Below are 14146 nucleotides of genomic sequence, written 5' to 3'. Positions count from 1 at the left end.
GCTGAAATATGCCAGGTTTAGGGTAAATAGCTCTTTGCTAGTGCAAAAAAACTATTTTATCCCTGTCAAACTGTGATATTTGGTATTTTTTTATAGATTCAACTAAAGAAATGTGAATATTTTTTGTGACAGGCTACTAATAACAAAGCTTACTATCAATTTAAAACTGGAACTTTGCTAAGATTTCTGTTATCTGTAGATACGATAATGGTTCATCCTTGAGTTTGGTGCATTTTTCCTTGAAAAGGCAGGTATAGTGTTAGTGTTAAATAGCTCAACAGACCAAAAAGGGAAAAAAAAGAAACAAGGAAACCGTTCCTCTGAACACGGTCAAGGACTGGGCTATAAACGAATGAAAAAGCAGCCAATGCGCAAAGAAAATTTTAAAAACCTCCAAAAAGCCTGGAGAGCTAGCGCTCATGATCACTTCAAAATTACAAGACAGTCACGCTCCTTGGAATCAAAATATAAGAAAATGAACGGCACTCTGTACAGCAGTGTCAGCAATTCAATTAAATGCCTATAGTGGCATACAGAGCAGCATAAAATATGAATAATCATGAATATTCAGCACCTTTTGTATGTTTCTTTGTTTACTTACAGGTTTCCGTGTGTGTGTGTGTGTGTGTGTGTGTGTGTGTGTGTGTGTGTACCCAGAGATCCAGTCCTGTGCAGGCTCAGGAAGGCTCTGTCTCGTTCTAGCCCCCCACCTGGCTCTCTGCGCAGGGCGGTGCGGCCCAGATGACCAGCATATTGACGCAGGAAGGAGGGAGCGCTATGGGAGGCGGGAGGGTGTACAGAGCACACCACCATGGGCTCTGAGATTCACAATGAAGACAGACAGCCAAGGAGAAAGAGAGTCCCACAGTGGATGCAAAAGAGAACAGAAAACTCAGAAGGGAAAGAGGTTGATCAAAGAAAAGAGAAAGGGGTTCAGGCGAGAGGAAGAAAACAGTGAAATAGAGAAAAAGATGACAGGAATTGTAAAATGGAATGAGAGAAGAAGAGAAAAAAGATGACACAAAGTCACACACAGACAGGCACAGAAAGGTAGCAGAACATGTAGGAACAGTACAATATGTAGTAGTAAGAGATAAAAGGCTGGAAATGCACACAGCTCCTGTAATCATGCTGTAATCATTCTGTAATTATGTGAGGAGCCGCTGTAGCACGGAAACAGAAATGAAAATAGAAAGTGTACGAGGCATAAGGCATGCATCGTGGAAAATCTGTTGACTCATAGAACTCACAGTGAAGTAGCAGCAGAAAGAAATGCAGACATGCACACATAAAACTTGCAGACACACTGTAGCAGACAGGTCACCGAGCTATGGGAGTAATAATAATCATTGATGTAAGGGCTACAAGAGATTTTTGGTTGTCTGTGTTAGGAAAATGAACACCTAAAGGTCAAAAACTCCTTGAGTTTTTCCAAAGCAAAGCACCTAAACTAAGGACGTTTACATGCAGCATACATGTACTGTCAGCTTTCTTTCACACAGATTAATGTGTAATTATTGAATTCTGTTAGTAGAGTGTGGGTGGAGGCCCACACGACATAATTCTCTTCAAATTGCTCTTCAAATTTCACTCAAATCACCAAGCAAAGGTAAATTCACCAGCCGAGTTTCTTTTTTCTCCGTTTTACTTAAGCAAAACAAGCTAACTGGTCCAGTAATACACTGACAGAAAGGAACTGCAGTGAACACGAGCCTTGACATTGCTTCTCATTAGCAAGAAAAATGTGAGAAGTATTTTCTACCACTCTTTTGTACAGTTTGACTTATATAGAGAGATGCTGTGCACCCAGGGGGAGAAGGGGAGGATACAGCAAGGGAAAAGGACAGAAGGAGATAGTAATGTAGAGCAGTTGGTTAAAGTTTAATGTCTCTCCTCATCACTAGCTCCATTCCACTCCTTCTCTCACTTGCTAGCTGGACTCTTTGGAAATGACATCGGTTTAGCTATCAAAACAAAAGCAAGGGATGTAAAAATAGAATGAAAAGGAGAAAGAAGCCAGTAAGCAAAAATGAATGGGGTAGAGCTATAGATGCTGCAGCCCAGGAGCTGTAGTGACAGCAACAAGCAAGCATCATCGCTCCTTGCCAAGCAGCCAACAGAACACAGCTATATTTGAACACTTAAGCTTTGTTGTTTTGTTTGACACAAAAACCATCTGCCAAAGCTGAGACAACCTCCTTTCTCCCTATGTTCTGACAAACACATACAAAGATAGTGCCTGGGTGCGAGGTCTCTGATTCTTCCCAAGTGGGACCTGCAGTCACGGACGATGCCCAGCAGATGGCACCCAGAGTGTCTTAGGATGACACTGTTTTTCAGACTTTCTTCTAGAAGCAAAGACATTTTCTATCTCTTATGTGAAAACATGAAGAATCAAACAGTGTGTCTGAGTTCTGACAGATTTGGGAATTCCCACACATTCCCAGCGTACACTGCCATTCAGTCTTGATGACTGAGTGGTTAACTGAATTGTTAGGTTAATTGTGATGAAGATTGTGGTAAAGATGATGATGGTTAACATGGATGGCTTCAGTGGGTTATAGAAGCAGATGAAGCTACCATGAATATGCTTCTGTGTAGCATTTGCATGTCTGTATGACTTTATGAGAGTAGTGGACATGAAAAAAAGTGACAAACACACATTTAAACAGGCACATACAGTTTATGAGATATTTGCATTAAGAAATGTGTTATTTCTGAGAGGGCATCAGTGTAAATGAATGACATAAAGTGAGGAAAAGTGAAAGATCTGCTCCCTTAATTCTGTATGACCTTCATCCATCATAAAGGACCTTTGCTTTAACCCTCTCCACCTACACCATCATTTAGTTATTGCTTGGTCTTCTTGTACTGAATAAAAGCTCTAAATGAAGTCGTAATGTCTTGAAATGTTGCAAAACAAGAGCAGGTGTCCTTTAATAACTGCAGTTGCATGAAAAGAAAATCTGCATAACAGATGCTGGAGTCAGACTCTGCAACTCCTACAAGGGTTATGGAGATGACACATCTATTCTTTATCATAAGAACAGTATAAGCTGTTTGTCTGTTTCTTCTACTATACACTGTGTTACTGTAATTCCAGTATATACAGTGGGGCAAAAAAGTATTTAGTCAGCCACCGATTGTTCAAGTTCCCCCACCTACAATGATGACAGAGGTCAGTAATTTGCACCAGAGGTACACTTCAACTGTGAGAGACAGAATGTGAAAAAAAAAATCCATGAATCCACATGGTAGGATTTGTAAAGAATTTATTGGTAAATCAGGGTGGAAAATAAGTATTTGGTCAATAACAAAAATACAACTCAATACTTTGTAACATAACCTTTGTTGGCAATAACAGAGGTCAAACGTTTACTATAGGTCTTTACCAGGTTTGCACACACAGTAGCTGGTATTTTGGCCCATTCCTCCATGCAGATCTTCTCGAGAGCAGTGATGTTTTGGGGCTGTCGCCGAGCAGCACGGACTTTCAACTCCCGCCACAGATTTTCTATGGGGTTGAGGTCTGGAGACTGGCTAGGCCACTCCAGGACTTTCAAATGCTTCTTACGGAGCCACTCCTTTGTTGCCCGGGCGGTGTGTTTTGGATCATTGTCATGTTGGAAGACCCAGCCTCGTTTCATCTTGAAAGTTCTCACTGATGGAAGGAGGTTTTGGCTCAAAATCTCACGATACATGGCCCCATTCATTCTGTCCTTAACACGGATCAGTCGTCCTGTCCCCTTGGCAGAAAAACAGCCCCATAGCATGATGTTTCCACCCCCATGCTTCACAGTAGGTATGGTGTTCTTGGGATGCAACTCAGTATTCTTCTTCCTCCAAACACGACGAGTTGAGTTTATACCAAAAAGTTCTACTTTGGTTTCATCTGACCACATGACATTCTCCCAATCCTCTGCTGTATCATCCATGTGCTCTCTGGCAAACTTCAGACGGGCCTGGACATGCACTGGCTTCAGCAGCGGAACACGTCTGGCACTGCGGGATTTGATTCCCTGCCGTTGTAGTGTGTTACTGATGGTGACCTTTGTTACTTTGGTCCCAGCTCTCTGCAGGTCATTCACCAGGTCCCCCCGTGTGGTTCTGGGATCTTTGCTCACCGTTCTCATGATCATTTTGACCCCACGGGATGAGATCTTGCGTGGAGCCCCAGATCGAGGGAGATTATCAGTGGTCTTGTATGTCTTCCATTTTCTGATGATTGCTCCCACAGTTGATTTTTTTCACACCAAGCTGCTTGCCTATTGTAGATTCACTCGTCCCAGTCTGGTGCAGGTCTACAATACTTTTCCTGGTGTCCTTCGAAAGCTCTTTGGTCTTGGCCATGGCGGAGTTTGGAGTCTGACTGTTTGAGGCTGTGCACAGGTGTCTTTTATACAGATGATGAGTTCAAACAGGTGCCATTCATACAGGTAACGAGTGGGGGACAGAAAAGCTTCTTACAGAAGACGTTACAGGTCTGTGAGAGCCAGAGATTTTCCTTGTTTGAGGTGACCAAATACTTATTTTCCACCCTGATTTACGGATAAATTCTTTACAAATCCTACCATGTGGATTCATGGATTTTTTTTTTCACATTCTGTCTCTCACAGTTGAAGTGTACCTCTGGTGCAAATTACTGACCTCTGTCATCATTTTAGGTGGGGGAACTTGCACAATCGGTGGCTGACTAAATACTTTTTTGCCCCACTGTATGTAGGTGCACACAGTGTAGTGTAGTTGAGCATCACAAACACACTACGTTTCAGTCACAAAAATTTTAACTTTGGCTGTTAATTTAACTGTAGGTCTCTGTGCACATACTGTATGTCTGAGTGCCAATGCTTGCTAATGTGTTTGCATGTACATGTGTGAGGGCACTCGTTCACATCTCTCACCATTGTCCCTGGCTGTGGATGCCTCATCCAAGGCCATCTGTTCTGCAAGTTCGGACAGAGAGTCATCAACGGGCCGAGCACTGCGTAGAGACATGGACAGCCTCCGCTTGATGATCTTCATCCTGTCCATCTTTTCAGTCACACCACTGGGGCCCTCAGGCCTGAGGGGGAAGAAAAGCACCACCTTCATTATAATTATATAATCAAAAGCACTACCTGCAACATGTTCAGAGCTGTCATTATCACCATCGGCAACCACCACATCCATGCTACCCTGTTATTCTATCACTGTGCAGGTAAACTATTGCAGTGCAACCCGTGCGCATTTTCTGCATTTCGTTAAGCTCCCAGAAATTCTGTTTGCTCATACAGCCTGTGTCCTCATTGTTATGTATCCCAAGAGCAAACATTGCAGAATAAAAGACAAAGAATGAGATGAAGAAAACCCACGGAGGGGTAGAAAAAGAGAGAAAAAGAAATGTACAAACAAAAAAAGTACAGAAAATAAAACCAAACTGCTGACAATGCAACTTCCCGGAGGTTTCAGACCAGAGCAGCTTTCCCAGATGAGCTGTGATTGACAAGCATTTCACTGGGTGGTCCATAAACTACATGCAATGAATTAATTGCGTATGAACTGCAGTCTAAAGTATTATCATACGACGCATCGACACATCTACAGCAAATCCTTCAATATTCCATTTTAGCCTGCTGTTCATATGATAACTAAACTGGTGGAAAGTTAGTTGTAAATAAGGCACAGTGTCTATGCATCTGCAGGACAGAAGTATCCCATCCTTAAAATAAATGTGGACAAAGGGACATAGTGTTTTTACAGCAACTTGCTCTATGTATTCAGTGGTACAGCCACACTGTGTGTATTTGTGCTTGTATACCTCTTTGTAAACCTCAGTGAGCTTTCAAATATATATATTGTTTAGGGCGCCTCTCAGTAGACATTTCTATTTCATGAGTGTATGTACAGTACTGTGCCTTTGCATGTGTGGAGTTCTGTGTATGGAAGTCAGTTTGTTATGTCTTCTACTCTCTGCCTTAATGGCCTGAAGGTAGGCACAGCTATGGCAGAGTATTCCTGTCTCCCTTCCACTTCCTGCTCCTTCTATCAAACCCATAAGGGCTTGTGAGCTGGCACGCAGAAGTGCGCAGACACACACTCACACTCACACAGCGACATGGGCAAATACACACTGCACCCACTGCCTTTCTCTTTGTGTCCAACTTTGGAGGCCTCTACAAAAGCCATTCATCCTTTCAGGCTCTACGTTTTTCAGGCCTATTAGAGACAACTAGTGCTCAGAGGGAATTCAAACATTAGCGCTGGGGACAACTGGCCTTTTTTCACCAGAAGATGTGCTTAGGACAATATCTATTGCTCACAACATTGCCTCTGCCAGTTTACATGAGATTACTGTAGTTAGATGTCGTTTACACCTTAGCTGCAAGCTTTTCTTTGAAGATAAAAAAACAAGCCAAAGAAGGGAAAAAACAGAGAAAAAGGAAAGTAACTTGTTTATTTTGTATTATGCGCTACATGGATTATTAGTATGCAATAAATCCCCCCGAATCCTCATTTGCATGCTTTCCCAGACTTCATTAGAGAAGGTGGCTGCTTGGACAAGAAGATTGGGTTCTCCTCACGTAACCTTGGAGTGACTATCCATAAATTTTCAGGAATAAATGAGTCATATTAGGGGGAAACACTTGAGATATAATTTTCTGCCTATTACCCAGATAAATAAATGCCAGTGTTATCATTAAGACAGACAGATATTGCTGGTATCCAGGCAAGCACACACACATAGACATAGACACAGACAAACAGGCACACAACAATAACCAATTCCCCAGTCTTCCTCTTATCTGGGTTGAATTAGCATGGACAGTAACACAAATCTCAGCATCCAGTGGGTCATACAGAGAAGCACTTCTGGGTATCTCTGTATGTATAGCAACTTAAGATTTCCAGTTTTATCATAGAACAAAATAAGGGTCTCTAATAGACTGTTATACAAAATAAACACATAGCATTCATTATAAATATTTCATTTTATGGAAATATAGCTTACTTAATCCTCCTTAAATTGTAAGGTTTGTTATTTTTAAAGATGTTTTTTCAGGAAATTCAAGACAGACAGATTTTTTTTCCACTTGATGAGCTTTGTTTAATAAAACTATGAAGCTAAGGCTATACCACATTTTATTCTTAATGACAATATAAGATGTGTTCAGATGTTCCGGAGCGTTTAAGTGCAACAGTGATGGTCAAGAATCAAATTGACTGTGCACTCAATTTTGAGTCTTGTGTGATGCAGATGGAGCTGCGAGTGTGACGAAGTTGGCAGAGCCCCATCAGTGAATGAGATAGGACATGTGGCTCCATGCTGCAGCATGTGCAGACGGACACCTGGCAAACCACAAATAACTCTGCTATGCATAACTCCCACTTAATGGAGGGACGCACTCCAGATGACAAAGGCTACACTCATTCTCTAGGACATTCAAAAGCATAACAAGCACTGGTGTTTTAGCTCTGAAAGCAATACAGAGCATAAACTCATATGCATTAAGAAGGGCTGTGTAATAAAACAACACAAGAGATCAAAGGTCAACGGAGTAATTGATATAAAGCAGGAAAAAGATAAAACCTCTGACTTTCTACCACACTGTGTTTTCACATGCATGTGTGGGGTGGTTGCATGGATATTGTAGCCTGGAGGTGAACTAAAAGACTCCTGAGGAGGAAAGAAGAGGAACAGTCTGATTTATTCAAGACACACCATTTGGGTTGCTAGGTTACAGGCCCAGACTGGAACCGCAGTTTCTGTCTATGAGGTAAAGAGAAAAGGAAAAGCGAGAGAGAAAGAGGCAAAAAAAAAAGAAGCTGATAATTCAAAATTCGCATCTCTCAGTACTGACACCCAAACATGCCAGTGTCAGCTTCAGAAACTTCCTGCCAAACTTCTTGGGATGAGAGCATAACGGAGCATCATTCATCCAACTTGGCTCTAGGATTATGCCAATTATGACTTCTTCAGAGGAAAAGTAATGAATGGACCACGGGGCCGATGCCTGCACAATGAATGTGTAATATACACACAAGCTGTCCGATGCATTCATAAAACACACATGCACACACACAGAGTATTTCAGCTGTTTGTGTGACCATGGTCTCCATTTTCTTCAGCCATATTGTCTTACATCCAGCACCTATTTTTCTTTTTCTTTTCATTAGAAATAAACAAGCGTTACTCTGAAATTCAATGACACATGAATCATACGCATGCATGCACACACATGCAATGTGGCAGAGTGGAACAGGCACTCAGTGCCACTCCAATGCCACAACATTGCTTTTGCACAGCAGCCTGGGGATGCATGAGTAACGCACAAATCTGCCCAACTACAGAATCCGACACACATCCACCCAGACAATAGTCCCTTCTCATTATAAACCCAAGGGCTTCTTGTCTGCATCCCATCACTAAATCTGAATCTCCGGAGACAGATTAAGAGAATAATATATGGAAAGAAGTTGAATGAACAAGCACAACAAAATAACAAATAAAACATATTGGAAAAGACTGAGCAAAAGATCTAGAATGTCATTGTGTGCCATGAGAGGAGAAGAAAGTGTGACTGTATGATTGTTGGCAGATCTGGCTCATGAGGATCAGAGAAAGTACAGAAAGATTAGTACATGTTCATTTCAGCCTTTGCAGTGTGACTGTTATCATTATCACGATATTAATACAAAGGGACTTTAGATACATAAATGGCAAATATATAACTTTTAATCTTACTTATCTCTTCAGACATAACAATATTATGATAACATCATGGTACAATAACATAGATGCAGGCCTATACACAGAAGTAGATCCGAAAAGCTCATTTGGGAACATTGGGAGAACACTACATTACAATACTGTCATCTATGGAAAGTTGGCACAGTTTAACTACTGAATAACTTTCCATCCAAAACGTTATCATTATGTAACAACAACAACAACAACAACAATAGTAATAATAACAAGAATACACTGTTCTGAATATAAACTACCTTATTCGATTATAAAAATGAACAACATTCAAGAAAATTCTTCCTACTGTGTAACGAAGTGATTTCCTGGCAATACATCCCCACTTTGAAATAAAGAGCTCTTTGCCAAAGAAAAAGGAAGAGTAGAAGGGTCAGGAACTCATGACCACAAATTAAAATACATATTCAAGATCATCACGCATTATTACTGTTCGTGGATTATTAGTGTCATTTTATTTTATTCGGGGTGCATTGCAAGGGCAACAGAAGTAACGGATGCGCGCAGTGTTCAATCTGGACTTCCCACTTTGAGATGTCCATAAATTATTTAGCGCACAGTGATACTCCCAGCACACTTTAAGGAAATAATGTGGAGCCCTGCGTTCGCCAGTGACGTTAATTGTTCAGCGTGTGCGGTGTGGGTTTATGGCGAACATCCACGAGGTTATCGACAGCACTGCAGGACCGCAGCACACTCTCTCTGGACTGTCACATATACGGGCGAGATATCCCGTACAGTCTCGACGTGACTGCGGGCAGGGCGCACACAAGTGAACAGCACAAAGCAGCCCCCACACAGCACCACGTACAGCAAACACACCAAACATACACGGTGGCGCTCCGGCTCGGGCCTGGCTGGGAGATTCCTCCACCTTCCAGGCCTTTTACACTTTCGGCCAGTTCCTCTCTCCCCGTGTTTTCCTGACGCGAGTATCCGGTAGGAGGAGAATCCAGCAGGGCAAAGAAAAGTTAAACATCCGCCAAGCAAGCTCAGAAACTCAAAGGAAAGGGGGGCTGGGGTCATCTTTGACGCTATCCTGACCTTTAAGTTTCTATTTGAACGGCGTAGGGCGCCGAAATGGTTTCACACTTTAGGCTCTATTGCCCAAGGGACTTAAATTTGGATTGGACTTTGGTGCCCGTGTCGCCATTTATCGGCTTTATCTGCTACTGCGATTCAGTTTTCTGCAGTGATCTGTCTACAGCACTTCCACACAGACGCGCAATCTGACCCCGGTCACGCCAACTTATAAACGGCATCTTTGTTTAACGACTCGAAAAATAAGCCTACCTGGAACGTCAGGTGATCGGACACCCGTGGTTGGGTATCGATGCTGGTTATTATAACACAGCCAGAACGACGACACGACCGAATATAAACAAACAAACGGGAACCGCTGCCACTGACCTGCTAGTGTTTCTGCTGCAGGAGACTATTGTTCCACTTCTGTATGGTAATCCAGGCAGCACGTTGGGATGAAGCCACTGCGACAAGTTCCTCCAACTACTTTGCTGCAAAAAAAAAATACACCAGATCGCCTCCAATCCTTCAAATAATTTGCATCGGAGCGCCGTACGGTGTGTCGCAGTGTCCGGTCGCTTGGATGACTACATAGCTGGTCCGCTGTATTTCATTTTTCGCGTTAACTTTCGCTCACAAACTGCACCGTCCCGTCCGGTGATGATCAGCCATGTCGCTGCTGCTGCTGCTGCTGTGTAGATCCCAAGTGGAAGCAGTGGCGTGATCCCGGAAAACAACGCAAGGGATGTGCGTGTGTGAGATACACTGTGAACGTGTGCGTATCGGAGCCTTTCAACATCCACCCCCAAAACCACCAACTCTTAACAGTGTCTTTCTCAGGAAAAAGGGGGAGGTCAGATAGATTAATTCGGGGTAGCACCGTCACCGGGGAAATTAGCTTTCATTATCCAAACCCCATTCCCATCTAAATATGCACCTCAGAGAAAATTCCCAGTGAATAATGCATAGATATTATGGAAATTCAGCAGAATGATCCACCCCTGCATAGTTGGCATCCACATCAAGGAATTACTGCCAGGTTTCGCTTGCCAGCATCAAACAAACACTCCCGAAGATCCATAATCGCGAAGGCTAAATTAAGACTGATTTTATTCGGCAGGGATTTTTTATTTTTTGGTTTTTTGGTTTGTTTGTTATTTGTGCTGGTGTGGATGAGTTTAATTACACTCCTTAAAAGCCCCGTTTCATGCAGTAATGACCTTATTAACATTATCAGCTTTGTTCTCCTTGTAACGTGGCTACTTTAGAACATACTTGAACAGCTTCGCATGTTTTTGAAGACAATCATTAAAAAAACAATACGTTATTACAGGTGATCCCTTTGTTTTTAGAGGGGATCACCTGGATTCCCCACCAATTGCGTGGGAAATCATAGATGACACAGCAAACAGTTGATGGGGATAACTCTGCCTGCTGAACTTCATCGCCACCACGTGGCTAAAGCAAGAAGCAGAAGCCTGCATTCACGTATAAGACAAATTCTGCAGGGACTGTTTAAAGTAGTCCCTGTACACTTAGCACGCATAGAAGGAGAAAAACATTGTGTCTGGCTTCTAAAACTGCACCAGAACATTGCCTAAACTCTGCGCAACTTATTGCAACAAGATAAGCAACTACAGTAAGCATATATTTTGAAATAAAATTAAATAATAAACACATTTGAATATGAATGTAGGAAGCATTAAAAAAACGAAAGTACACAAATCATAATAACGATCAAGTAAAATAATTCCAGATATGCCATAGAAATTTTTTCTTATTAACATCAACAAAGACACATGAAATGCTCCCTGTACATTTCCAAACCATACACACTCTATCCATTAAATTCATCTGCCATAAGAAAATGCCACAAACAATAGAGCAGACGTAAATGGCAGTTACATATTTTACACTTTATAATAAATATGTTCTCACATAACAACCATCTTCCTTTTATTTTCCAGCTGCTCCCTTTAGGGGTCCCCAAAACATATCATCTGCCTCCTTCTCACTCTATCACTAGCATCCTAGTCTGTCACACCTCTGCATGCCCTCTTTCACTGCATCCACAAAGGTCTTCCTCTTCCTCCTGCCTGGCAGCTCCATCTTCAACATTCTTTGCCCAACAAATCCACTCTCCCTCCTCTAGACATATCCAAACCATCTCAGGCTCACCACTCTTAAATAAACTTAACAAATTTTACAGCATAATACAATAAATGTCTGCATTGCTTATCAAATTACAAAACACTCTTGAGCAGACAGAAGAGTACAATCTCATTAGCCCCACATCATCATATGATGATTTTTTTTTTATTAAACAGAAATGATAGCTATACATTCGAAAAACTGTACAGGGAGTGCAGAATTATTAGGCAAGTTGTATTTTTGAGGAATAATGTTATTATTGAACAACAACCATGTTCTCAATGAACCCAAAAAACTCATTAATATCAAAGCTGAATGTTTTTGGAAGTAGTTTTTAGTTAGTTTTTAGTTTTAGCTATTTTAGGGGGATATCTGTGTGTGCAGGTGACTATTACTGTGCATAATTATTAGGCAACTTAACAAAAAACAAATATATACCCATTTCAATTATTTATTTTTACCAGTGACACCAATATAACATCTCCACATTCACAAATATACATTTCTGACATTCAAAAACAAAACAAAAACAAATCAGCGACCAATATAGCCACCTTTCTTTGCAAGGACACTCAAAAGCCTGCCATCCATGGATTCTGTCAGTGTTTTGATCTGTTCACCATCAACATTGCGTGCAGCAGCAACCACAGCCTCCCAGACACTGTTCAGAGAGGTGTACTGTTTTCCCTCCTTGTAAATCTCACATTTGATGATGGACCACAGGTTCTCAATGGGGTTCAGATCAGGTGAACAAGGAGGCCATGTCATTAGTTTTTCTTCTTTTATACCCTTTCTTGCAGCCACACTGTGGAGTACTTGGACGCGTGTGATGGAGCATTGTCCTGCATGAAAATCATGTTTTTCTTGAAGGATGCAGACTTCTTCCTGTACCACTGCTTGAAGAAGGTGTCTTCCAGAAACTGGCAGTAGGACTGGGAGTTGAGCTTGACTCCATCCTCAACCCGAAAAGGCCCCACAAGCTCATCTTTGATGATACCAGCCCAAACCAGTACTCCACCTCCACCTTGCTGGCGTCGGACTGGAGCTCTCTGTCCTTTACCAATCCAGCCACGGGCCCATCCATCTGGCCCATCAAGACTCACTCTCATTTCATCAGTCCATAAAACCTTAGAAAAACCAGTCTTGAGATATTTCTTGGCCCAGTCTTGACGTTTCAGCTTGTGTGTCTTGTTCAGTGGTGGTCGTCTTTCAGCCTTTCTTACCTTGGCCATGTCTCTGAGTATTGCACACCTTGTGCTTTTGGGCACTCCAGTGATGTTGCAGCTCTGAAATATGGCCAAACTGGTGGCAAGTGGCATCTTGGCAGCTGCACGCTTGACTTTTCTCAGTTCATGGGCAGTTATTTTGCGCCTTGGTTTTTCCACACGCTTCTTGCGACCCTGTTGACTATTTTGAATGAAACGCTTGATTGTTCGATGATCACGCTTCAGGAGCTTTGCAATTTTGAGACTGCTGCATCCCTCTGACATTATAGACATTATAGAATAGACGAGTAATACTCAAAAATCGATGGAATCAAATCTATGAATTTCATATAATGAAAAATGTTAGAAGCAAAATGGGAGGAATGATTATTAAAATACTGTTTGGGGAAAAAGTTATAAAACTTTTTAAGCAGTTTTTGACTTTGAATAATGCATCTGGTTATTAATATAATTGTAGTTATGTTCCAGTAATAATTAAAATTAAAGCAAAGTTAGATAATGCTTTAAAATAACTGTCCAACAAATGTGGTTGTTGTTTAGCAAGACACTTTACCAGGAGTTTGACACAAATAACCTGAAGAGTAAATTTTAGCTTACTTCAGATACACTTTAGAGGGAACACTTTGTTTTCTCCCAGAATGCTGATTTGACTACTACATATTAACATTTTACAGCTTTTAGGGTAATAAAACGTAAACGGGGCAGTATTAAACTTAACAAAATTACTGCAGTCACTCTTTAACCTCCTAGGACCTGCGGTCCACATATGTGGACATCACATTTTGGGTTATTTAGACCAAAATACTCAATTTTGCTCTACATGGGCCTGATATCCACTTACGAGGACATTATACTGCTACTGTTTTATCAAAATTTTAAATGAATATTGTCATTTGTGGCTCTCATTTTTCTTAAAAACAAAAATAAGGTAAAAAAAAAAATCTGGTAATTCTTTGTTTTTACATTCATCGGGCCCCAATATGCCCAAATATCAAAGAGAAATTAA

General features: G+C 41.4%; 1 protein-coding gene across 8 annotated transcripts in view; it reads right to left on the bottom strand.

The window, feature by feature from the left end:
- The window catches only part of LOC101472665 (cyclin-dependent kinase 17), a 49143-nt gene that overhangs the window by 34154 nt on the left and 843 nt on the right, over positions 1–14146 (bottom strand). For 2 of the 8 annotated variants that reach the window (XM_004558901.2, XM_076878108.1), the window contains exons 1-3: positions 10151–10657; positions 4902–5062; positions 654–818 (exon numbers count right to left, since the gene is read on the bottom strand). In XM_004558901.2, the coding sequence (XP_004558958.1) occupies positions 654–818; positions 4902–5031 (295 nt within the window). In that variant the 5' untranslated portion in view covers positions 5032–5062; positions 10151–10657. Of the gene's footprint in view, positions 1–653; positions 819–4901; positions 5063–10033; positions 10128–10150; positions 10660–14146 lie in introns of those variants that run through there. The other 6 variants (XR_013094719.1, XM_076878107.1, XM_004558903.5 and 3 more) reach the window with 6 other exon arrangements.

The sequence above is a fragment of the Maylandia zebra genome, linkage group LG20 (genome assembly GCF_041146795.1).
Source record: "Maylandia zebra isolate NMK-2024a linkage group LG20, Mzebra_GT3a, whole genome shotgun sequence".
Taxonomy (NCBI): Eukaryota; Metazoa; Chordata; class Actinopteri; order Cichliformes; family Cichlidae; genus Maylandia; species Maylandia zebra.
Note: the sequence above shows the minus strand (reverse complement) of the source record. Positions and strands in the feature narration are given on the sequence as shown.